Raw genomic sequence first — 26,752 nt, 5'->3', positions numbered from 1 at the left:
CAATGTATATGCAATGAGGTCAGTCACAAAATTACCTGCCCTTGAAGTGCTAATTCTGATGGACCCTCCTGAATTAATTCCAGCTGTTTTTTTAACATTTAGAAGAAGGTTTTGCGAAGGTTTAGGCGGTTTGTTGCGGTGCAAATATTTGACATTCTAACTGAAAATGTACATGCATGAATGTTGAACCGGGGACTTGTGGATGTTGATCGACCACTCCGGTCTGAATGTCTTGCACGTGCGATCAGCCCAAGTGGCAATCAGCCACCATCTAAAAATAAGAATTTGGAGCTGAATGGTTTCCACTTGTACTCTACTGTTCATTAATTAAAGGGTGCGAGGAGGGAAGAGGACGTTTACGATTGGAGCATACAAGCTCAACAAACCAAGGGTTTGCTGATTGGTAACCAGACCTAAAAATGGAGCTGATTTGATTGAGATCTTGTTCACAGATCTGATTTTTTTTTTCCCTTCTCTTGTATCCCAGCTTCTTTTGTTACAAGCTCAATTTACAGCCTCAGCAACCAGGCCTACCAATTTAAGGAACGGTGGTTGGGTTTCTCATCCATCTTGGTTGAGGATCCATACAGACACAAGGGCTTGTGTGCGGGTGGGGAGACAGATGAGGGTATCATCCGGCCTCCCGAGAAAAGTGTAATCCTTCTACCTAACTTGCCCATGGATTCCTCATATGATAGAGAAAGCATGTGGTAGTCTGTGGTGTTGAATTGGGTAGAATGAGTTGGTTATGAATAATTAGGGAGAAAATGGAGGAACTAAAAAAAAAAAGATTTAAAAGAAGAATAGTTCAGTGCCTCCTGTGAATATGCCCTACAGGTTTCACTTTTACATTTTTGTCTCATCTTAGATACCGTACGTTGTTTAAGTTGCTAATCTCTGATGATGTAAGACGTCACATGATCCAAATTCCCAAACGCAGCCATGCGCCCTCAGGCAGACACAGACATAGAGGGATCCTGCGTATTTTATAGTTATGTCTAGACTTCCTTCCTGCTGTATTTCCCCGGGGGTTGCCGCGGTAATCCAATGGCCTGTGTAAACTAATGCCTCTGGCTTTATTGCTCTGTGTGACTTCTCTCTCCCCTAAGCCAAACAGCCACGCTACACACCAGCTAGACTCACACACTCGTACACACGCGCACACACTACATAGACAACATATCAGCGGTCTTGCACATATGTGGATAAAGCCTTCCTAACTCAATCTTCAAAATTCTGTGTAGAGTCTGTATGTACATGCATCTCTATCTGTCTGGCCTCTCTCATTTTCACTCTGTCTTTCCAAATGCATACACACACACACACACAGAAACACACTCACATCACACAAACACACACACACACACACACATACACTCACATCACACTCAGTGCCCACCCTGGGGGCCCGGCAATCTCATTTAGCACTTTAGAAAAAGGCCCAGACACTTAACTATGGCACATCAAGAGGAAAGAGAGAGAGAGAGAAAGAATAGTCGTTACAGTGGTACCGCAAGGACAACCATACAGGGAGAGGTAATACGTGTGTGTGTGTGTGTGTGTGTGTGTGTGTGTGAGAGAGGGAAACACAAAAAGAGTGATGAATTAAAAGACCAATGATGTGAAACAGTCAACAATAAGTGTGAGGGAGAGAAACAGAGCGATGAGGAGTGAGGGAGCAACAGAGAGGCGTCTTCGGGGCGTTGTTGATGGGTAATGACAGGTGCCAGCCAGTGGAACAAGCAGGGAGCACCTCCGTCACCAGCGCTGACACACACACACACACAGCTCTGCTATGCCTTGATGCTTCCTCGCTCACTCCCCATCTCTTATTTCCTTCTTTATTTGACAGAAGAATCTCTCTCATGCGCAGTGGGTCTGGCTGGTTGTTATTAAAAATTGAGTTATTAAAATAATCACTTAAGGGCTTTCAACCCATATAACCATGTCAAAATGTGTGTTATTGCATCAGAACTGTCACCCTGCAATGAAAGGTATCCTAGTGTTAAAGATGTACTAAAAAAGACATCACACAGGGAGCCCAGACAGCTTAAGTGTGTTATTGTGTGTGTGTGTGCGTGCGTGTGCGTGTGTGTGCGCGCGCGCGCGTGTGCGTGCATGCTCAACTTTTTTAGGGCCGATGATTAAAGTTTTTATTTCATCAACTAGAGGATGCATTGAGCCATCCACCCCCTGATGTCAGAAAGACAATTATGTCAAATTGTCTGCTAAAAACATTTTCAGAGGAACCGCATTAAGACAGCAAAACACACAGCAGTGCAGCAGGAGAGGGTCACCAATCAGTCTGACCTCTATGTTTACAAGCCAGACTCCTCATACGCAGATGTGTTAAGAATATACACTTACCAGTCCATGTGTCAGATATTGGGAAATGGATTTCGCACACACACAGAACTCATTTCTGTCTCTTGCTGGTCAAGGAAATAGATTGATTAAAGGGATACTCCTGTATATATCCTAACTGGGTCCTATTTTCCTGTGTAGGTTTGGATCAGTGGGATTGATAGGCATCAAAATTATTGAATTTATTCAGTACTGAATTAGGCTCCATGGTCAAAAACAGCAACTGCAACTAACATATGGGGTCACAGTCAGCGTCCACTAAAAATGTTTGTTTTGTCTCTGACAGCCTCTGATTGTTTTTAGCCTTAAGTGAGCGTAGCCATAGTTGTTGGAGTCTGTGATCATGGTAATCTGTTGGAGAAGCCATATTGAACACACCCGAAAAACCAATGACCCCCTGCAATGCGATTATTCTCCCCTTGTCCTGTCCTCCAGGCAATTAAAATGACAGCTCCTCCTGGTGCTGCAGGGTGACCAGAGCCATAGACATGTTCTACTCATACTGGATAATTTCCTGTGATCCCTCTGGTCTCCGCTGTCTCTTCCAGTTTATTTTGGATACATGAAACATCATGTCTTGCGTCAAGTGTCTTGTTGAACACTGGATTTTCATAATGGACGTTATGACTGCAAATTTTGAATTCTTAGTTAGTGATCAAATTTTCAAATGCAAAATTGTTCTATTGCTGTGGAAAATCACTGCTACAGAGCAGAGACTGAGGGAGAACAATAAAGGAAAAGACAGACTGTTATTGTGTGTGTGTGTGTGTGTGGGGGGGGGGGGCGGTGGCTATAAATTGTCTCTTAAAGCATCTCATAGCTGAGATTTTTTAACTTGTCTCTCCCTGTCCCTTTTTCAGGTCCAAGCAAATGTTGAAAAGGCACTGACATTGTTTGGCCAACTGCTGACAAAGAAGCATTTCCTGTTGACGTTCATAAGAACCCTGGAAGCACAGAGGTGCCTGTCACTTGTTTCAATTCATTAGTAAAGAGTATTTACTGGCAGAGCATTTTCGGCTAAAAAAAAAACAGGTAATGTGGGACAGAAAAGAACTGCAGTTATGAAAAACCAATCTTAAATTGTTGTTACCTCACATCCCGACGCTGAATAGTGGTGCATGTTTTTTCAGCTGCTTTTTTTTTTTTAGAGCAGTATTATGCCAAAAGATCGCATGTTGTCTTTCAAGTACCCCAAAAAGTCTTTTGAGCTCAAAATACTGTTTTTCACTGTTGCGTCACGTCTTTGTGACTCCAGAATGCAGAAAAAGCCAGCCATGTATATTTAGCCTGAATCTAACGGTGACTTAACGGCTAACAACAGCAAATCTGTCCAAAAATGTCCATGTATAAACACTCACTTGTACCACACTGGCACTCAGTATCAAATTTAAAAAAAACCAAAACCCATTGTATGTCACCGTTCAAGTAAGTGGGACATCATTTTACTCAATAACACTAAAATATCTTCAACAGTATGCCTTTTAATCACTGCCACCATAGTGTAATCCCATTTAATTCAAATATTGAAATGTTAATAAGGCCTTGAACAATTAATAATATCATGACTGAAGGACGTTGATTCATTTGGTTGTTTATCTTGGCACTACCCAACAAGTGTCCCACATTACCTGTCAATTTCTTGGTGATATCACTACATCATATGCTTGAACTGCTGCCTTTCTTGCAGTTATACTTTTGATAATAAACAGGAAGCTTTCTTTCATGAATACTGAATAACAGTGTTTGAAACAATAAATAATCCTGCTGTGAAATAGGCGGGTTTGTTGGAAAGTGTTCTTCGGTTTAATTTGACTAACAACACATGAAAATATTTGCTTTGCATTCCAAAAGTAAAGGCCAACAGATAAACAGAGTGACAACATTTTAGCTGCTCTAGCATTACTCTGTAGCGATTAGCCACAACACAGAGCTGTAACACCTTTTATTTCAGGTTGAAAGTGCACATTTGTTTTGGAGATCAGCTTCGGTCAGAAATGAGTCAGCCAAAGCACTGGTGAAATATTTGCATCCACTGTTATTAATCATTTCAATCTATGTCCAGATCCTTTTCTATGAGGGACCGAGGCAACGTGGCGTCTCTCATCATGACGGCCCTGCAGGGGGAGATGGAGTACGCCACTGGCGTCCTGAAGCAGCTGCTGTCTGACCTGATAGACAGAAACCTCGAGAGCAAGAACCATCCCAAGCTCCTGCTGAGGAGGTGAGAGACATGAAGGAGTCCTTTTAAAACTAGAAACGGGTAGGGGCTGAAAATATTTAGGGAGGATTACACAGAAACCTTTTATTGAAGACCACCCATGACCCTCAGTCATTCAGGTAGCATCTGTCCCCATTCCTGTCTTTGCATGAGTATAATGCTCCTCAAATTATAATTTTAACCTGTGTAAAAACAAACAAACAAACAAAAGAATTTAATAAAAAATTATATAGATTGAGAAATTACAACCAAGTAGACAGAGACATACAGTGGGAAGTCTGGAAGCAATACTTAAAAACCCCAAAGCTGTACTTTTGCCTCTAAAATAAAGGGATAAAGGGTTGTCTTGAAGTCACAAAGATGTTTTTCTCCCCTGCATCACCTGTCTGTGACTCCAAAATGCAGGAAGAGCCAGCTACATATATTTCCCTTGAAGCTAACCTTGACTTACAGAGCTAAAGCGACAAATTGTCCAGTCCCTTTAAAATCTCCAGCACTGAACAATGATTGAAAACAACGCTTTTGGACAGATTTGATGTTGTTAGTCGCCAACGACCGTTAGCTTCAGTTGTGCATTTAAAAACAACATGGCTTCAAAGACTATGTACTCAATTTTTTGGGGTGAAGTGTTGCTTTTAAGTACTTTCTTGTTTAGAGTGTACTCCTCCTTTTGTGAAAGTAAAACTAAGGTGAGAGTTCAAGCCATCATATCACCATCCGTCATATCAAGTCCTGATGATGTGTCTGACGTATTACACTCAGAGTTTTCAAAGCACGAGCAGGAAATAGTCACAAACAGACAGGGTAAGAAGATATTACCATAAAAGGGAATAAGACAGGAAGGTAGTATGATTAAAAGGGGGTTTGTAACAGATCTGTTGCTTTTTCAATAGACGCTTGACTTCTTGTTGTTGCTGTCTTTCCCTGCAGAACTGAGTCTGTCGCAGAGAAAATGCTGACAAATTGGTTTACATTCCTCTTGTACAAGTTCCTTAAGGTAAGGCAGTAGAATCTCTCTGTGTGTTTATATTGACTTCAATTAAATGGACCCTGTGTTTATTATCTTTTATTCAATTTATCATACTTCTGCTGAATATATTCTTGACTTACGGGTGCCGTCTCTCCAGAGAGCATTTCTCTTTCCATCAGCTTTAATTAATATCCCTGTTTTAGTCCACGGACTGTCTCCACTCTCAAGTCCTCGTCAGCTATCTTCACGTTGTTCTTTCAGCTCACATCTACTCTCCCTCTGATCGTCGTCTTCTGTGTTGTCTCTGCCATTACTCAGCTGCAAGTTTCCTTAAGGTCATTTACCTCCCCAGGGGGTGTGGTGGCATTAATGCTGTCCTCATGTGCTCCCACATTCCCTTCATCCCTGTGTCCCTCGGCCCCTCCTCCAGGCTTCCTCTGTTAAACTGTGGCCGGTTGGTGAATGCGTTCTGATTTTAGTTTCTTCCCTGGTTTCCCCTCCCCTCACACACTGTGTAAGGTGGGACAATGTCCTTGTTTGCCATTCTTTTAGTTTCGATTCTGTTTATACTATGATTCACACCTTTTACTGTAGGTGACATCAACTTGGATGTAATTCTCTTTAGTTTTATTGATTTTTCTTTTTCAATGTGCAGCAGATGCTCTTGGAAATGTAAATTTAGTCCCTACATTTATAATTTTTTTACCTACCATAACTGAAAGCGATACTTCTCTGAGAGTTTATTTTGCTTATCCATTTCTCACAGACAGGAGGTTCCATAAGCTCATAACAACATTTTCCCCTCCTGCATTACACTCTGGAAAGCAGAAAGAGCCAGCTACGTATATTTAGCTTGAAGCTAATAGCAACCGATGGCTAACAACAACAACACTGCCCAAAAATGTCAACTCTCAAGTGCATGGATCAGTATAATCTATGTCTTCTTTATCCAGCTTCATGGACAGTAATCCACAAACACTAAAAACAAACTGTATCGCTTCCACATCCAGCTGGTGCATTCTGTTGGAGCAACTCGCTAGTTGTTCATGTAGTGTCGAACTAAAAGTGTTACACTGGATTATAAAAGTGTTTTACTGGTTTACTGAACATAGTGATGAATAACGAAGACGTGTAATATCCCAGACAATGGTATGAAGTTGACTTGAGAGTTTGTAAGAAGGTATTTTTGGGCACTTTTGCTGTTGTTTAGTTGCTGCAGCTGCTGTCAGTCATCATTAGCTTCAAGCTAAACATAATTAGCTTCAAGCGAAACATACATGGCTCATACTTTCTGCATTGTGGAATCACAAAGAAGTAATAAGGGAGGAACAAAATCTTTTTGTGAGCTCAACACACCTTTTTGCCAGCACTTTAAGGGTGAAAGAACACACTGTTAGGGTAGTATCACTTTAAAAAAAATATACCATATTCCTGCAATGCTGATATATAGTTGCTGCTAAGTACATTGAGCTTATTCTTTGATTGCACGCTCTGTGCAGCCACAGTCATTATTATATTCCCAGCATGTAAATGTCAGCATACAATTAGGGAGCCTTAATGAGGCCAGTATGTGGAGTAAAAGCAAATTACGTAGACAAGCATGCAGCGACCAAGGCAAAAGCCGAAGTGAAAGAATAACGGTGAGATGTACCCTCTGTCTCGTTAGCAGCTGCCCACATAATTGGCCCAGATGCTAATGAGGATCTTAAAGCGCATGAACGGAGGGAGGGGAGAGAGGATGGGCTGGCTACAGAGGGAGAAGGGTTAGAGGTGGTGGTGGGGAGAGGGAGGAAGAATTGTGGGGGACATGGCAATTAGCACTTTAGAAGAGGAGAGAAAAGGGAAGGTGGTAAGAGATAAATAGGTGGGGGGAATGTGCAACAATGTAAGAGATGCAAAGAGAGAAGAGAGGGAGGAAGAGAGAGATGTGGGAAAATAAAGTTTGAAATTAAAGAAATACTAGTAATGAGTGAAAGAGTATTGCAATAGAAGATCAGTTGTTTTTGTTTTGGTGTGGAGAACAGAGGGGGAATTCATTTGTAAGTAGGAGGAGATGTGGTTTGGCAGCACTGCTGAGGTGGGCAGATAAGTGGAAGGGAGAAGGGAGGAGGGGATAAGGGAGACAGAAAGAAGGAGAAATAGTCACTGTGAGTTTACTAGGTTGTGTGAGGATTCTTGTACAGCCAGTGCTTTGAGCTTGGTGCTGATTGTAGAATGCCAAAATGCTCTCAAAGCGCAAAGCTAACGTGTAGCATAATACACACGGTGTTACCAAATCAATAATTGGTCACAATCATTTAGTGAAGGAATGTTTTCAGTATCTTAACATCAAACACAACAAACAAAGACCCTGCACAGACCGGGTGTTAACACGAATCGTGAGCGATCCCTTCGCAACAGGACCGCTTTAATTAAAAGTGTGGATGTGCTCAGGACAGTTTGAGATCTGATCCCAGTGACCACATTCAGAGAGGTGTGAATGTGAGCGTGTCCTGCCTGGGCTGATACCCAGAGGAAATATCTACATTTAGTTGTTTTAATGGCACCATATGCAAGATTTATAAGCCTAATTCTGATAACAAAACTGGTTCTGAACAATTGCGATAGAATTGCTATCAAGAAGGAATAAATGAATATGTTTGAGCAAAGCATACATTTGGTAATTTGTGGGTGAAATAATACAAATGTTTACCGGCGAGCTCAAAACCAAGATGTTTTTTCTTAGATTTAAATGTCATGGTTCTAAATAAATAGATTTGTTGGATAAACTCGTATTGCTTGTGATACTTTGTGAACTCTGAACTAATATAAAAGTCTTGTCTCCATATCATGAGGCCAGTTGGGGCTAAAGACAATTAGCTGAGATGATGCAGAGTATTTCTGGCAGACTTTTATTTGTCAAGATTCCAGTTTTAATTAGTTTGCTGCCCAAGGACTTGATATCACATGAATCATTTTGGGCAGCTACAGGGACAGTGGGACAGGTGAAGGAATAGAGGTGGAAGGTGAAATAACAGTCGAGAGGAAGAAGGAGGCAATACGTGTACTGGAAAGAGAGCGAGTTGCTGAGAGTGCTTGAAGGTGAGACAGAAACATTTGTTCCCACACAGTCTGAAGTATCTCCCTGAGCACTGCAGGAGCGTTCATTAAGCTCTCATCAGAGTGTGTCGGTCGTGATGCGTCTCCTCTCTTCAGGCAGGAGTGTTTTCCTTGAACTGAGTGATGACTAATGACTGATTGGCAAGTGTCTTTAGCCCCTCTCACACAGCTTGTTCAAGAGCAGAACTTGCACACTGTTGCCTCTCGCCATATAAAAAAACGCAGAGATGGAAGGGGAGTGGTATTGTTCAAGTCCGGTTATTAAAGCGTAAAGTTGCTTTATAACTTCGAGAAATGCAGGTTTTGGGGTTTGTAAAGTTAATTTTCTTACATGGGCTGCTCCCTTGCTACATCAGAGGTGACAATCAATGAGTGGGACATCAAAATCATCCTGTTATTGGAGTTTGTGTAGCTGCTTTGGTAACAATGTCGGGCAGTAAGTGGGTGAAAAGAGGATTACCAGGGATGATTCAAAAGTAGAGGGTGAAAGATATGTGCGTCAGGCAGATCTTGTCCAACATGCCAGCACTGATTAACATAAAAGAAACGCAGCAGAATGGATGCAGATTCACATTCACTAAAGCAGCTCAGTACATGCACCTGCCACTTGGTTCAGCTTCTTTTAGAGGCGAGAAGGAAAAATGTCAAAATACAAGGTACAGTGTTTTTGAAAAGGCTGCTTATCACTGCAGAATTAGCCTCAGTGCTCACATTGTACCAGTCTGTGTATGTGATTTGAACAGAGGGCTATTTCTGCTCACTTTTACCAGCTCATTTGCTGGCTCTCACTGGATCTGGCAACTTGTTATTCTTCTGTTAGGGAATGTTATCCAAAGCCCCTTTTGACTTCTTTCGACCCATTGTTTTCTGTGTTTCACCAGTGGTCTTAAGACCTGCAAAGAATTAGTCCTCCCCGTAGTTCCTAGAACCTCTTGAGAGTACTACCTCCCGTGGTGGGCATTTTTTGGAATGTAAAGTTGTGTCTGTGTCGCTAGATTTAGACCCTGGTTCCTCAAAAAGAAGGTAGATCCTCCATAGGTTCCTCTTTCCTGGGAAAATCTTGTGTGGTCAATAAGGTGCTTAGAATCTCACACTGGGCTGGCTTACGCTGGGGTTCTTTGCTGCTGAGTGAAGCAGCGTAACGGCGGGGTAATTTCAACTGCAGCATTGTGGAATCTCAGTATATAGTAGCTTTTGATGAAGGGGAGAGTTTACAGTGTCTGTGTTCGCTCAAATAAGATCGGAGATATAAATCAAAGAGAAACAGAGAGAGAAAAGATGTTTACATGACACATGTATCCTTAACATCACTTTACACTTCCTGCCAAAAAAAATTCCCTTTCGACTGTACTTGTCATAGCGCTATTTATAAATCAGGTATGTTTCTAAATGTCTCCAAACTGTTGCTTTTCATTTGCATCTCTTTACAGGGCAGATTACATTCATGCTCTATAGTTATAATTGCAGTTCTCCCCTGTCGTTTGAAGATCTGATCCTAATACAGTATAAAGCAAATGCTGATTTCTCTCTTCACGGCATGATCGCACAATTAAACTGGCTTAGAAATAACAAGTGTGACTGGGGCTGCATTCACACCCATAATGATTGTTTTAGATGAGTTTCACGCTCATAAGGCTTCAATAGGCAGTGTGAAATAGAGAGAGGATTGTTGGGAAGTTGGAGGGTGAGGGAGGGGCTGTCGAGCTGAAAGAGGTCATGAGATGAACCCCAAACACTGCAAGAACATTTCCATTTTTCAATCTGTGTGTCTGAGAGTGATATTTCCACTTCAGGGTGAATATAAGGAGCTTTATTTTAATGTTTCTTAAGCCTTTGGTATGGAAGGTGAAGGGTCTGATTTGTTTCCCCTCTTAACCCCTCTTGCTGTTGGTGTGGTGCGTCAAAGAGACACCTCATCATTTAAATACACATCTGTGTAGAAACTTTACAGATGTATCCAGATGTTGTGATGCAGTGATTGTGTTGTATTTATGGTGCTCTCTTTCTGTACAGGAGTGTGCCGGGGAGCCTCTGTTCATGCTTTACTGTGCCATCAAGCAGCAGATGGAGAAAGGACCAATAGACGCCATCACAGGAGAAGCCCGCTACTCTCTCAGCGAGGACAAGCTCATCAGGCAGCAGATTGACTACAAAACACTGGTCAATTAACTCACTACATCTTAAGGCTTTGTTCCGACTCGCTACGCTACTTGTTAGGCTATCGTAACATTTTACAATGCTGAAAATGCAAAGCAAACTAATCAGCAGTAGAAATGTGAGAACCGCTGCTTCCTTAATTGGCCAGGGGTCTGCTTGAGGGAAGCACTTTCATCCAGGGTAAACATGAAGCTTCAGCACCATTTGTGTTTGGAGGGAGGATGCGAACTACTGCTCAGCGTTAATCACATTCTCGCTCCAAACAAAGCCCTCCAAGTTTGGATAGGAAACATAGAGACAAACCTCTCCGAGTCAGCAGTTGTTTTGGTTTGCACCCAAGTGTGAGGTGTTATTACATGCCCAAACAACCTGAACAGGCTCGGAAAATGCTCAAGTTTTAGAATAGCTGCTGCTAACAATCAAGGTGTGAAAACGCTGTCAGGTACTTTCAAATGCACCTCAACAATCCTCCAAACATTTCTCTTGTTAGCAATGTTTGCCGTGTCTTCTCTCATGTCTTTTGTCTCCCCTGTCTGCGCTTGTTTTCTTCCAGACATTGCACTGCGTCAACCCAGAGAACGAGAATGCCTCGGAGGTGACAGTCAAGTGTCTAAACTGTGACACCATCACTCAGGTTAAAGAGAAGCTGCTGGATGCTGTATACAAGGGCAGCCCCTACTCACAAAGGCCCAAGGCTTCTGACATGGACCTGGGTGAGAGCCTGCATGTTCCACATGCATGACACGCTTAATTCATGAAAAATGACAGATGTTTAGCACGCAGAAGCAACTAAAAATGATATCTGGCTGTGTTCCAAAGCCCAAATGCCACATGGGCACACACACACACACACACACACACACTTTGTGTCAACATTTTATGCATCGCTGCAACCTGGGTTCCCTCTATCTGCAGAATGGCGTCAGGGTCGCATGGCCAGAATCATTCTGCAGGATGAAGACGTCACTACTAAGATCGACAATGACTGGAAAAGACTCAACACACTGGCTCACTATCAGGTACACCATCACAGATCTTACCGTGTACCTCATGGAAAGATTAGAGGCTTATTCAGTGTTGATACAGAGTGTTGGGGTGATTTGCAGGTAACAGATGGCTCAGTCATCGCCTTAGTGCCAAAGCAGAATTCTGCCTACAACATCTCCAACTCCTCAACCTTCACCAAGAGCCTCAGCAGATACGGTACGGTTCTCCTATTGACCTGACCTGATTTAATTCATTGTGACATTGATTCCCATCTCTGCCTGCATAACCCCCCCCCCCCCCATGCGCTTTCAATCGCTCCGTCTTTTTGTTTATCATGGCCATGATTGGCCTCCATTCTTTTTACTTTTTTTTTTTTTTGCACCCTCTTGCTGAATGGCAATCCTTTCTGTCCAATACTATCACCCCCCGGCCAAGGCTATTCCACAGCTATTTCCAAGCGGTCTGTAAATGAGAGGCATAAAAGGAGACACTTCGGCCCCCAGCTGACAGAGTGAAAGAGAGAAAGAGAGAGCGCATTTGGCAGTCGGTGATAGAGAAGCAGCATTAATACACTACTTCAGTGGGAAGTTAAACTATTTAGGAGATAAACTACTGTGTAGGAAAAATAACTGGAGCCCTTGACTGACTGTAAATGGCATGGGAAACTCATTATCCAATAATAACCTTACAGATTGCAAAAATAAGCAGACTAATCAGATGTGTATTCAAATATCTATAACATCGTTGTTACTGCAGTCCACAAGGTCGTTTTGCTTAGTCATGTTTTTCCTTGAGGATATTTGTCTCATTTGTACTTAAAAGCAAGTTAAAGCATAAATGTAGATGTTTGAAATCGACAAAATACATATCTTGAATTACAGCTTTATCCAGGCAAAATATAGAGTATAGAGTATAGAATTTTATTAGGCAAAATAGATTACAAGATTACTTGATATACAACTTTGACTTGGCTAGTTGTAATTACAGATGTCTTAAATTAGAGCTCTGACTTGGTAAAATATAATTAAATACATCTTAAAATAGAGCTTTGACTGGGCAAGCAGTAATTACAGATATCTTGACTTTGAAGTCTGACTAATTAACAGTAATTAATGATGAATATGCATTTTTAAATGTTAAAATGGCTTGTTATAGACCATTGCTCATCTGCTGCTACACGTAGTTTTTCCTCACATATACCCAGACCCACATAGTCTATAAAAAACTATAACCGGTGTTGTGGTAGATTCCGGTGTGACAGGTGTGATACCTGACAATAGCAGAGGAGTCAGAGCTCAGATTTTTTTTTCTGCTTATCGATGGACTATTCCTTCATCAGAGAGTTTCGGACAGTGACAAGTGTGTGCGGGAGAGGTAGTTTACGTTGCTCTCCCATACAGCATGGATGTTTATTTATGTCACATTTACAAAAAAAAAAAAAATAGCTCTGATTGGCCTCTGCGGTTCGAAGTTTTAGTGAACACCAGAGCAAACGTTGCCCTCTATTTGAGACCTGACATGGAATAGACATCTATTTTGTGTAAGTTGTGTTGCTGACATCAAAGCTTCAATTTTCTGTAATAATCTCGAGTCCAAAACTGCAGTTATTTTGTTTCATTTTAAAAATATGTGTTCGTTTCTGCTTTCTGATGTAATTGTGATCATGTGGGTGTGTGCTTGGATTTGTGTGTGTGAGTGTGAGTGTAGGGAGCATTTGCTAAACGTTGGCCAACGGCAACCATGATGGGTTTGGAATCAAAGCCACTCGGCACCCCGCTGGCAAAAGCAACAATAGCACTAGACACCACCCCACTCAGCCTCTTTCACTTATCGAGCCTGTGCACTCCCATTACTCTCAATTTCACCCCTCTCTCCTGACCTTTTTTTCTCTCTGTCTATTTAGCCCCCACCACCTCCTCTCTTCTCTTCTCCTCTCCTCTCCTCTCCTCTCATCTCATCTCAACATAAGGGGAATTTACAAAACTCTCACTCTTGTCTCCATATCCCTTCTTCTCCGCCCCCCCCCCTGCACTTCACCTTGCTATTTCCGTCTCGTTTTCTATCTCTCTCTGAACGCAGCAGTCGTAGATATGCATCTCTTGGCTTCGCTCTAATCAACTTTGACACTCAAACCATGAATATTGAAGCAGACATAGATGATAAAGAGGGGGGAGCGTGAGTTACCGACTCTAAAAGTGAGTGTAATATGAAAGTTTAACACTCAGGTTTGATTGTTGGTCTGTTACTTAAGTTATTAAGTGACAACATAACAGGTCCAAAAACTCGAAACAGGGATTTTAACCTTATTTCTTTGTGTGAGTTACAAGTTTTCTGAGAGAGACCAACATCATTCTTCTGTTTGTGGATCCAGAGAGCATGCTGAGGACAGCCAGCAGTCCAGACAGCCTGCGATCCCGAACACCCATGATCACCCCTGACCTGGAGAGTGGAACTAAATTGTGGCACCTGGTGAAGAATCACGACCACTCAGACCAGAGGGAGGGCGACCGAGGCAGCAAGATGGTCTCTGAGATCTATCTGACCAGGCTGCTAGCTACAAAAGTAAGATCCAGCAGGAGGAGCACAACTGCACACCTGTGGGCAAATCAGCATCATTGTGGGTTCCCTCTGAGCCAAAGGGACTTTTGCGCATCATCACAGAGAATAAGCTCTGTGACAAACATGCATGATAATCTTCACCAGTCAACACCACTTTTAGGATTTTTGAAGCGTAAATGCAGAGCAGTATAACGCTATCGTTCAGTGTCACCAGAGCTAACCTCCTCTGCTCTCAACATGATGACATTTGTAGTCTTGTTTAGCCACTTAGCGTTGTTTTTAAGACACAAAAAAAACACTTAAAGTTTACAGGTACTGACCCGTGCAGTGTCAGTGTATAGTACAAAATGGCTGTGTGAACTGCTGACCTTACGTCAGTGAAAATCAAAAATCCTATCGACTGTCAGACTTGAGTGCTCATTCCTGCTCCACGCTGTGGTTTAGGAAACTCAAGTTGGAGACGATTAAAATGGATATTATACATCACACATTTAAAATTCACACTATCACAAGAGCCTGTCAAATGTCGAGCTCGGTATTAAGACAGAAGAGTGAAAAGAGAAGGATGATACCACTCTGGTATCTGTGCATTAAATATAGCATAAAGACTGAGAGCTGCTTGCATGACTCACCAAAAACAAAAAAATCAATTTACCCTTCAGCACCTTTGAAGCAAACTGCCTCTGTAAGGTGTTGGTTTTGTTTGTTTCAAAGTCAAAGTTTCCAAAGTTTTTACATGAATTACTCAACTCTGGAACAAAAAAAGTACAGAACACCCCCCCCCCCCTTAAAATTATAGCTTGACATTTCTAAACATTGTTTTAAGTATGATGAATATGACAAAGTCCATGACAGTAATATTCAATTGATAAAAAGTTAACCTAAAGCTACTGGCCTCAGCTTCATCTCTGAGCCTTAACTTTGTCACCTACTGCACATGCCGTCCTCAGTTAACTGGCCTAAAGCCTGGTCTCTGTGCCTGAAAGTCATACTGATGCATCAAAAACCCCATAACCATTCTCTCGGTCTAGGAAATCTAGATCAGGAATCCGTCTCTTACACGAGATGAATGCCTGACTATCATAATCAAAAAGCAGGGAGGGTAAATAAGATAACTGGCTGCAGTTATTAGTAGGAGACATAGCATTTACTGTGGGTTGGAGGATTTTGCCACTCATGATGAAAAGCAGGATTGCAATTGAGAAGCTCGTCTCGTCTTTGTCTCTCCATGTCTGCATCTCTGCGTCTGTCTTCAGGCGTCTCATCTATGTAGAGCTCAATAACTTGATCCGCAACTGAATTTGTTCCTGGTGCGTTTTGCAACGGCTGACTAAATCTGATCCCTTAACATTTCTTCTGCAATAGATACTGCCAAAAGGAGAGGTCAGGGAACAAATGTGTTGTGAGGGAAATTCATTTAGTTAGATTTGATGTAATTACTTTGGAAGCGCTGTCATTGGAGGAAAGCGTCATCCAAATTCAGGGGGAGGGCTTCCTGTTTTTCTGTTTGATCTCATTGGGCAGGGGCAGTCACAGTCGTCACCGGGATTCCCAGTGGGACCAACATTTACAGTACAGCCCGTTCAGGTGCTGCGGATGCAACTATGTTCTGTCCCACAACACTCTTCCTTTACTCTGATATTTCCTTTCTCACTGTAATCACTGGGACTGGAAACGACCACAGACTCCAGTCAAAATTGTTAAGGTGGTGAGGTGTCACGGAAACTGAACTGGATTCAAACAATTTATTTCACTACGGTCGTTTTCATTAAGAGTGATAATATGTGAGAGGAAAACAATGACATTCTGAGTGTTTCCCTGCGTTGAGCTCTCCCCTCTCCCCTCTCCCCTCCATCCAGGGTACGTTACAGAAGTTTGTGGATGACCTGTTCGAGACCATCTTCAGCACCGCCCACAGAGGCAGTGCGCTACCACTGGCTATCAAGTACATGTTTGACTTCCTGGACGAGCAGGCTGACAAGCACTCCATCACAGACTATGACGTTCGACATACCTGGAAGAGCAACTGGTCAGTGAAAATATCTTCTTCTTGTTTTGACACTTGTGTATTTTATTGCAGAGGAAGTAGTTCTGGGCCAGTCTGAGCAAACAGCTGGATAAAGAAGGATGCGGACGTTTTTTAGGCAGCTTTGCTGACGCTTGGGGTTGGTGGCTATTGGACGCTATGAGCAACAAGTACAGTCAATGTTTCTGTGTTAACAAGACGCTCGGCCAATCAGAGATGCTGCTATAGGATTGTGGGTAGTGCAGTACTTTTCCATGAATAATACCTGCGTTCTTATAATCTTCAGCACGTAGCATTGATTCCTAAGATGCCTGCTGATGGTGTGTCGACCTTTGATGGTCCCGACATGAAGGATGGAGAATATGAGAGGGATTTAGAATGAAGCCACACACACTCCCACCACCCACATGGTCATATAGACCATATATAGCTATCTGATATTGATCATGTAGCATAATCTGCTAAAGACAGATTACATTGAATGACATCATGTTTTCTCTTGCTGTCTGCAGTCTTCCTCTGAGGTTCTGGGTGAACGTGATCAAGAACCCGCAGTTTGTCTTTGACATCCATAAGAACAGCATCACGGACGCCTGCCTTTCTGTGGTGGCCCAGACTTTCATGGACTCCTGTTCCACGTCAGAGCACAAACTGGGAAAAGACTCTCCTTCAAATAAACTCCTCTACGCGAAAGACATACCCAACTACAAGAACTGGGTAGAGAGGTAAACCAAGCTGTGTCCACAAAAAGTGACAGTAGAAACCCTGAGCTAACAGATGGATTGGAAAGTTGAGTTTTGCTGCATGTTTACTTTCAAAAGTGAGAAAGCCAGAAACTGAAATAAATGCGGTGCAATCTAATGATTACTGGTTTCTTTTCTAATCAGCCTCTTGCTGCAAGCTTATTAATATACAATGAAATATGCAAAAGGCACAATTTCTTCAGAATTTTTTCAAATCCACATCACCTCTAAAGAAGCAAGCGGAGACAGGAAAGACAGGAGTTGTAGCGACTGTGACGTTATTTACCAAAGTGAGGCTCTCTGAAAACAACCTCTGGTTCACCCTCCATCTTTTATTCAGCGCCCGAATGTTTAACTAGACTCAAGATAAGTTATGCACCACTGACGCTTGCCACAGTCCTTGTATCTGCTCTCAGAGATGAGTCTTAACAATCTCTAAGTAGATTTCCAAGGCTGCTTCCCTGCACACTCCTGGCATGACAGTGTTCGGCCTGTATATTTGGGAGGGTGTTTGGATTCCTCAAGCAACCCCAAGTGGTGAGGAGAGACATTGCCAAGATGTTAACAAGGTTTTAGATAATCATTTGATGAAATAATATTTGTCAGGAGGTAAATGACGTGTCCAGAGTGGATGAGGTCAGGATTTAAATGCGTATGCCTCCTAACCTGCGTTCACCCTCAGCCAGCCTTGTTGCAGTAAATCTCCAGATAGATGAGACATTGATTCTGCACACCCTTTTGGGTCCAAATCAATATCGGCATATACTTTTAATACACTGTTGTTCACTCTCTGTGTTTCTGCCCAACTCGCTCTGACAAGACTGCAGTAATTGCAAGTCAGTCATTATTATGGACAGTGTGAAGGATAATCATCAGTCAGCCCCACTGTCAAATGTATGAGATCCAAAAGAAAATCTAAAATCATTACAGCAGCTCTCTCCCAGACACGCGGTAACACAAGTGGTAGCAGTCAGAGGGATGCTGCCCCGTCCGCTGGAGAAGGTTTAACATGGTTCTACGGCCATGACTCCCAAACTGGGGTGCGCTCCACCTCCATTCACATGCTCCCACTCGTCCTCTGAGCGGATCTCACTCCGCGTGTTCGATGCAGCATGTCCAAGCCAATCACGGTAGAGCTGCCATCGTATAGCCTCTCACCTTTTTTGGGGGGGTGGGGGGTAATTTTTCATACGTCCTCTGACACAGAGTGGATGGAATCTAAAGGTGGTGCTATGTAAAGCTGTCCCTGTCTTTTCCTTCCAGATATTACTCAGATATATCCCGTATGCCAGCCATCAGTGATCAGGACATGAGTGCCTACCTAGCAGAGCAGTCCCGTCTGCACCTCAGCCAGTTCAACAGCATGTCCGCCCTGCACGAGATCTACTCTTACATCATCAAATACAAAGATGAGGTGAGCTCCCCGCAACCTAATCCGATCAAAGATAGACTTGTAATTAGTAGCTGTGTCTCGTAATAACACCATGAGCTGGTTCCACATCCATACCCTGCGACAGGTATTATCAGCATTAGCGTGCACATTAGCTCAACACATTATGAAGCTAATGGGGCTACATTTCATTCCTGTATTTTTATTTTTCTCGCTATACGACCCGCATGTATCTTAAAGCAGATCCATTAGCAGTGACTGGTGAATGCTTTAAATTAAATAATATGTGCGTTAACGAGGGAGAGCGAGAGAGCGCTGCAAGCTAAATCTCCTTTTATATCTCTACAGAGCACCGTCTCACATCCCAGTAAGACTCTTTACATACACTGAAAGAAATGTCCCCTTTCATCGCCTCATCCCTCCTTCCTCATCGCCTTGAGTTACACCCCCTCCTCCTCATCTAGCTCCTGATTGACAGCTATATGGTCTCGTCAACCTCTGCTTCCCCCGCTTTGTCATAGTTTAATGTAGTAAAAGATACGTCTTTCCCTTCCTTCCTTCCTTCTGTCCATCTCTCCATACCAGCAGGGTTACAGTAGTTATTTTGCAGCTGGCCTCCATTCAAGCTCCCCTTCATTACAGCCTATTATCCAGATATAGGCAGCTGCACGCTCCCTGACTCATCTCCTAACCTTACATCTCTCGCTCTCTCTCTCTCTCTCACACACACACACACACACACACACACACGCAGAATAACGTTAATATGGAGACACAACTATGACAAAAAGAGCTAAACAGTGATCGCCCTCACTTTTCTAGTTCCGGAAGTAGATTTCTCTTTCGATTCCCTCATTGATGTTTCGGCAAATTTCTGTATTTATATGACGATGTAGATGAAAGGTGACCATTAACTATTTGACATAAAAAAAGATGAAACAAGGTAATGACAAAATATCTTCATAGTTCAGGACCCTACCACCCCCCCAAACCACTGATATCTGAAACAATGTTGGTTAGAATAACTTAATTTTTTGACCAACTGTTGCCAAATTCCTCTTCGACGATCACAGAACCTCGTGAAGGGTAGTCAACATTTCTACAGGAGCTAACGCTGCCATGCTGTCACGGTTCAGACCAACATCAGTTTGTATTCTCCTGGATTAAAAGGATCGATGCCAGATGATGATGAAGTGTAATTTTCCTCCATATTTCTCCTCAGATCCTGTCTGCGTTACAGAAGGACGAACAGTCACGCCGACAGCGGCTACGCGGCAAACTGGAGCAGGTCATTGACACCATGGCACTAACCAGCTGATGGCCGGCCAATCGCACCTCGGCCAACGGAGAACTGTCTTAACGAACACGCCTTCCCTGACAAGCTTTGACGCCCCTCGACATTAGAAATCTGTTATCACCCTCCCACACAGGAAGCAGCAGCAACAGCAGCGGGAAAGACTGCAAGGACACAAATGACCAGCAGCAGCAGAGGAGTTAAGGTGCCAGCCAGCTTTTTTATCCGAGCTGTGAAGAACCAAATCAAGCGCAGCAGCCTCAGACGTTCTTGACTTCAGCTCAGGAGAGCCCTCATCACATCTACAGTTGCTCACAATCAGGACAGACACGCACAGTGGCAACCCCCAAAACTCTGGAGCTGAAATTGCTGCAGCCAGACGTGGTCCACTACTGCAGGATACATCTCTGATCCCTCTTTTTTCATCGCCATCCTCCGGGGGGGAGGTCAGAGGTCAGGGACATCAACGCAGCAGCAGCCAGGGAGCTCGTAGGGATTCAGTGTGTTGCTCAAAGACACTTCAGCAGGTTGGCTGTTTCCACTAGGAGGAGAGACTTGCACCTCCAGTACTGACTCAACCAGGACTCACTGTCGTCTAGCGAAGGACATTCTCAGTTTCTGCTTTTGATTTGTTCTGGGTTCCACCCCCCACCCCCGACTGCCTACTCCCCCCAGTGCTGTGCCACTTGTGTTACTGCTGAATTTGCACAACAAAGCTAAATCAAAAAAGAGAAGAAGAGGATATATGAATATATATATATATATATAGATATATAAATACAAACCTCTTGTTTTTGAAACAAATGATGAAAAAAAAAAGGTTTTCAATTTAATGTACAAAGGATTTGAGGAAAGGATTTGATATTTCCAAGATGAAAATTTACGAAAAACACAAGGAAAAAAAGTCATCCTGTGCCATGTTTTACTTTGAATGTTGTTTAGTGCAAAGAGACTCCTTTTCGTTAGATGAAATGTGCTATGATGAAAATGTTGTCATGCTTAGTGACTGAAAGTGAGAGTATAAAAATAGGTAAATGGCAAAAAAAATCTCTATATATGACAGACACTTATTTTGTTTAAATTTTCATGAGGTGTAGGGGCCGTTCCTGCACCGTGCGGCTCTGGAGGGTAGCCTGGGAGTCGCCTAAATGAGCCAACCGACCTATGGTGTTTTTGTGTTTGTTTTAGAGGAACCAAATAAGTGGAGGCCCGGTCAGGTCATGTCCGAGGCGGGCCGGCCTCAAGCTCTGGTAGAACACTTAGGCCGTCATCTAAGTTGAAACCTGCCACTCACGCTCAACGTTTTGTTATCTAGACTTCCCCTCTGGTCTGAAATATTTTACACATCCAACCGGATGATGTGTGCAGTGATAAATAAGGCCCCGTTTTGGTTTTGTTGTTCTTTTTTTTTTTTTTTTTTTTGCTTTTCAAATGTGAATGTGGTTTATGAAATGATTCTGAAATGTAGCTTGATTTCTGTGAGTGTTTTCGTACCAGTTGAAGGCCTTCCTCTCTCTTTTTTTCTGTTCTGTGGTTTTATAAGGGTTTAAAAAAAAAAAAGCAACTTAAAATATGTTCCTCTATGTGCTGCTGCTCCGCATTAGCTGGCAGTGTTTCATGCATTCTCAAATAAGGCATTCCTTTCTCCAACCAGTGTCCCAGGACCAGAAGAGTCATCCATCCTGTAAAAGCTTCTTATGAAACCACCGGGTCAACTGGATGAGTGAAACAAAATAAGAAAATCAAGTAAGACAATAGATTGAAATGCACCTTTTACGACATGCTGCCAACATCATTTACTTCCTCTTCCACAGTGCTTCCCGGCGTTATTTTAATCCCTGAGGCAAAGTGGAGAAACTTCTTTTACACCAGAGTTCTGTTTGTTCCACAAGATTCACAGATGCATCAGGATAGTTGCAGGCCAGAGTCAGGCAGAAAAACCTGACAGGTCTCTTTCAAGTTCTAGTTTATGACCCTCTAAGTTTTCTCTTCCCTTGACCCAGAACCGAGACAGATTTAGGTCCAAAATTGAAAACTAGGCCTTACACCCTTGGATGTTTCTCTGTTCTGCTTTCCAGGACAACACAACAGTGCTAATAGGTCGGTGTCTGTGGCCTAAAGTGCTCGTATTTAAGCTTTCTGGCACACAAAACCTTCAGGTACTATTTTCAGGCGCATTCACGCACTGATGTTATTCCCAATAGTTCATAGTACCAACTGAATAACCGTGCATCCATGTTAGCATTGTTCCAACAAACCCATTTGGGAAATTTGTTAGCTAATATTCAAGATTTATTATCCAGGGTGATTTAAAACTATAAAACAAATGAAAGTGGTATTGAAAAGTTAAATTATGATCCCTAACGAAATTGTTGCGACAAAAAACATTGGTTTGTTTTATTCACTGTTTCGTTCAGACTGGTGTTGACTCACTAGCAAGAATACAGGCGATGCTAAAGTAAGAGCGCTAAGTTCAACCTACACAGTGAAAGAACCTGCCTTACTTACATGTTTTTTAACAATAACTTGTTCATGAATTATAAATGAAGTATCTGAAGATGTTAAAGCCTCGTTTAGATTTTCGATCCATGAACTTATATTACACTAGCTAATTGCTAACTGTAAGGAATTCGCATTCAGGCTAGCAAAGACAGTTTAGCATCTAGCTATCATTACCTCTGGCTGAATGAGTCAGTTGGTCCAGCTTTAAATTCTTCATTACATGAGTGTTGCCTGCAACAAGCGCAACCACAAGCAAGACCTCCTCTTGGCTCACCATTGCCGTGACTGCTTTTTGGACTTGAACATGTTGCAGGGGCCACATCACTCTTGTTTTTTGGGGGGGCGGGGGGTTTGTCCTAGCATATACTTTACTCTCAGGTAGTGAAATTTGGAAGCAGTACCGATAACTTGGGCTGTACCCTTAAAAGTATCTCATAACTATCAGATACAGTATGTGCCACTGGCTAAGATTCAATTAATTCCTCAATGACTATAAACCCATACTTGATTAAAAAAACAAAAAAACAACAACAACACACACACACACACACACTTTTACATCATCTATGAGTAAACTATTTCTGTCACCCAGAATCGTCCGTACCCTCATTACCACTTCGACAACCTCATATTGCTTGAAGTTAAAACCCTTTAGTACACCTTTGTTCATGAAAAGTCTAAAAGCAATCCTGGATCATTTTTGGAGACCTTTAAGCGTCAGGTTAGCACTCTCACCTTTGGATACGAGGCATCGGTTGATGCTATGATGCAGTTTTACCATCACACAGCCAACATGTGGACAGAACGAAATGTACTTCAATACTTGAACCACTGATCTACAGGGTAAAAGGACATACAGGGCGGCTGACCAAAGCTTTCTTCACCACGACTCTGACATCATCATCTCCTCAGTTCTTCCACTAAAGTGTTTGTCTTTATGTTTGACGAAAGGCGACATTTCTTCCATGTACAGTCACTCATGAACAAACTGACTTTTAGAGTTAAAGGAGGCATTGATGTTTTGACTGGCGCTCCACTTGTTCTTTTGGTGCAAAGAAGATTAAGAAAAGAGTCTTGAGGTTTAGTTAGAAACTAAACTGGTAAAAAAAAAACAAAAAAAAAAAAAAAACGGAAGATCAGCAAGATGGCGAGATCTCTGGCGCTTTCATTCCTTTGTTTTGCTTCTTGTTTTCTGCTCTACCACTTGATGGGGTAAAAGATGAAAAGACAGAGGAAATGCTTTGAAGGCCATGGTACCGCTTCATTTTCCATTCTGTTGCATCTGCGGCGTTCGGCTTTTCCACACAGAAAAAGAGTGATGCAGCAGGGAGGATGGGAGAAGGAGGAAGGGATCCGCGCTGCCATTGACCGATGCAGAACTGTTCACTGTGCCTTTTCAGCCTCTTCCCATATAGAAAATAATGTATTCTAGTATATTTAAGAGTGGGATTTAGGTGTCACATAGTGGAGGAAATATTACAGATACATGAAGGGTCATTTGAGAAGGGTTTTTTTCATGAAACATTCCTATTGTCAGTCTTTCCACAAACATGAATCATATTCCATCGTGTACAGAGCTGGAGTCAGGATAACTCAGCTAGCTTAGCGTATTAAATGTAAACATTAGCCCACTGTACTTATGGCCTTTCTATGGAAGCCCCTCCCCTACATTGGAAAAAAAAAACACAATGGGAAATGATTACAAAGGTACTTTGGTATGTCGTACAATAAACAACGCGAGTGGGAAATAGAAATAAACCCCCAACCTTCTCCTCCTTCGTGCTCCTGGTTTTTATGCTAAGCTTGGCTAACCACCACAACAGTTAACTGTACAATAGCATATTTTTACTTTTACGGTCACCACCTACTTCAACTTTTATGACTCATTCAAGCACACTTGGAAGTTGAAAAAAAAACTGACTGCAACTTTGCGATTGAATAATTGACTGCAGCATGAATTATGTCAAAAACACAAATCTCAGAGTTGAAATTCCAACTTCCAAGTTCTTACGAACACAGCATTGTATGATTTCTAAGGCTAACACTTGCCTCTACCACCGCCTCACGCTTTTATGACAAGCTAAGCCCCTGCCTCAAGTTTTTACGGTAAACTCGGCTAACTCTGATTTATGGTTTTATGCTAAGCTAGGTGAACTCCAGACTCCACCTCTGCTTTACAGTTTTATGCTAAGCTACATGAACTCCTGACTCCACCCCTGCTGTATGGTTTCATGCTAAGCTAAGCTACTGCCTGACTCCACCGATGTACTTACCACAAAGGCAAAATTGTGTAGCTTGGTTAAGCATCTAACAAAAATCATTTAAGAGAATTATATGAGTTCTGAGAGTATATTTTAAACTTTGAACAGAGCCAGGCTATCTGTATGCTCAGCTGAACCACCTCCTTATTCAACCTCCATATTTCATACACAAACATGAACAGTCGCAGCTAGCAAGGCAAATAAGGTAATTTTCTCAAATTGTGAACTCCTTCCAAACCGTCCAAATCCTACAGCAATTTGGGTTTTTAAATGCTGAAATTGCATCTTAAATATTCAACAAACTTACTTTCTTTTCTAGTATGGACTGCACCCTCATGATGACTCCTGAGACCCCTAGAGACGCAGCACAGCATATCCCTCATAAACTCCTCCGCGTGCGCGCGCACACACACACACACACACACGATTAAAGTACATTTCAGAGAAGGCGCATAGGATGTAAAGTACCTTCACTAAAAGATTACAGAGAGGAGATGTTGAAAGAGAAAAAAAAAACACCTTAAAAAGATTTAATACTTTATGAATTCTGATACCTTTTTAAGAGTTTCAGACTTGAAGCTGCTGTGACAGGTTTTGGCTGTTTCACACCCATGTAAATATCCTGCTCTTTCCTATTTTGCAGATTTATTACGTGTAAATAGACACGCATCAAGGAGAGATTAAACATGTTTTTTGCTAAATCTGGCTTGTCTGATGGTTTTATTCCCTTTCCTGTCCCCGTGTATCCTGAAAAGTTGTGGATTTCAAGGCTGCGTATAAAAAGTTTGAGGTTTATCTCGAGTGCATGTCACCACCAGAGGACTTGGAACGGCCTAAAAACAGCACATACCGTGAGACTTAAATATCATTGCGTTCCTATGTACCAGGGTACGACAAATAGTGCTTAGGTTTGATTTCTCTCCTGTTATGCCCACAGTGATGCTGATGTGGTCAATGACAAAGGTTAGAGAGAAAACGATAAGCTCTTGTTCTGCAGACTTTACTGTCAGAAATCCCTCCCTGAAGTGAGTCAGGAAGATATTAAGCTCAGTTTCAAGAGTACAATCACCGAGCCGCCCATTCACGTGGAAAAACGGAAATTGCCCCAGCGAGTGCCAGACTAGTGGATCCTTAAATTACAGTCAGATATGAGCGCGATGTCACAGTAATGATGTGATAGAAAATGTGCTTCACACTTTCTGTCTTACATTGATTTTGCTGACAGTGCAAATCTTTCAAAGCAGCCTGATTATTTTCAAGCTGAAAAAGTAAATATGAGTACATGGAAAAAAACAAAACATGAAGGGGTGTGCGTCCTTCAGATGTTTGAGACTGGCCCGCAAAATTATTTGCGATGTGAATTCACTTGTTTTTCTAGCTGCCTGGTAGGCTACAAAAGGTTCTCTCCTCTCCTCTAATAGAAGAGCAGCAGCTATGGAGCCAAGAATGAATTCTAAGTGTGTTTTGACAGAAATGAGTGTATCAAACATGCCATAATGTAAAGTTCCATTCACATCAGTAGTTTTACAGCAATTCTTCACTGAAAGGTGTATTTGTGAACTCACAACTTGGAGTCTTGAGCTTGTTTTTGATGCGGAAAGAACCAGCGACAGGGCCAGCATGGCTCAGAGGTAGAGCGGCCATCCAGCAACCTAAGGGTCGTTGGTTCGATCCTCACTTCCCCCATGACCATGTCCAAGTATCCTTGAGCAAGATACTCAACCCCTAATTGCTCCTGATGGCCCTGTGACGGACTGTGACGCCCAATGTCAGCTGGGATAGGCTCCACCCCCCGCAACCCTTGACAGATAAGCAAGAAAATGGATGGACAGATTAGAACCTGAAGCTAATAGTAACTGATGGCTAGCATCAACACAGCAAAACTATCAAGCTCATCATCAGGTATTATCCTCATCTTTGCTTTGATTTGAGAAGAAAAAAACCAAGAAACCGTAACAATTGTGGCGCTGGTACTACATTACTGACACCAAACCTGAAGTGTTGTAGTTTGTTTTTATCGCAAATCAAAAGTGTTCGTGCATTTCTTAGTCTTAGGCTTGATAGAGAAGATGTGGATGAAACCGGATGATGTGTCTTGGAGTTCAAAATGATTTGGAAGATGGCAAGAAAAGAGAGGAACAAGTGCAGGAGCAACAGTAACCTTTCCTCAGGAGCCAGCTGG

The 26,752-nt window shown here is 42.4% G+C and overlaps 1 protein-coding gene across 4 annotated transcripts in view; it reads left to right on the top strand.

Moving 5' to 3' along the window:
- The window catches only part of plxna1a (plexin A1a), a 263,617-nt gene extending 238,367 nt beyond the window's left edge, over positions 1-25,250 (top strand). For all 4 annotated transcript variants that reach the window (XM_086214083.1, XM_086214081.1, XM_086214082.1 and 1 more), the window contains exons 22-33: positions 3,225-3,322; positions 4,427-4,585; positions 5,513-5,579; positions 10,665-10,811; positions 11,362-11,521; positions 11,724-11,827; positions 11,915-12,011; positions 14,167-14,357; positions 16,214-16,383; positions 16,893-17,105; positions 18,387-18,537; positions 19,736-25,250. In XM_086214083.1, the coding sequence (XP_086070209.1) occupies positions 3,225-3,322; positions 4,427-4,585; positions 5,513-5,579; positions 10,665-10,811; positions 11,362-11,521; positions 11,724-11,827; positions 11,915-12,011; positions 14,167-14,357; positions 16,214-16,383; positions 16,893-17,105; positions 18,387-18,537; positions 19,736-19,831 (1,653 nt within the window). In that variant the 3' untranslated portion in view covers positions 19,832-25,250. The remainder of the gene's footprint in view (positions 1-3,224; positions 3,323-4,426; positions 4,586-5,512; positions 5,580-10,664; positions 10,812-11,361; positions 11,522-11,723; positions 11,828-11,914; positions 12,012-14,166; positions 14,358-16,213; positions 16,384-16,892; positions 17,106-18,386; positions 18,538-19,735) is intronic.
- The last annotated feature ends 1,502 nt before the right edge of the window (positions 25,251-26,752 follow it).

The sequence above is a fragment of the Aulostomus chinensis genome, chromosome 9, assembly GCF_037954235.1.
Source record: "Aulostomus chinensis isolate RoL2024-O1b breed Wild chromosome 9, RoL_Achi_v1.0, whole genome shotgun sequence".
NCBI classification, from domain to species: domain Eukaryota; kingdom Metazoa; phylum Chordata; class Actinopteri; order Syngnathiformes; family Aulostomidae; genus Aulostomus; species Aulostomus chinensis.
The sequence above is the reverse complement of the archived record's forward strand: the minus strand, read 5'-3'. Positions and strand labels throughout refer to the sequence as shown.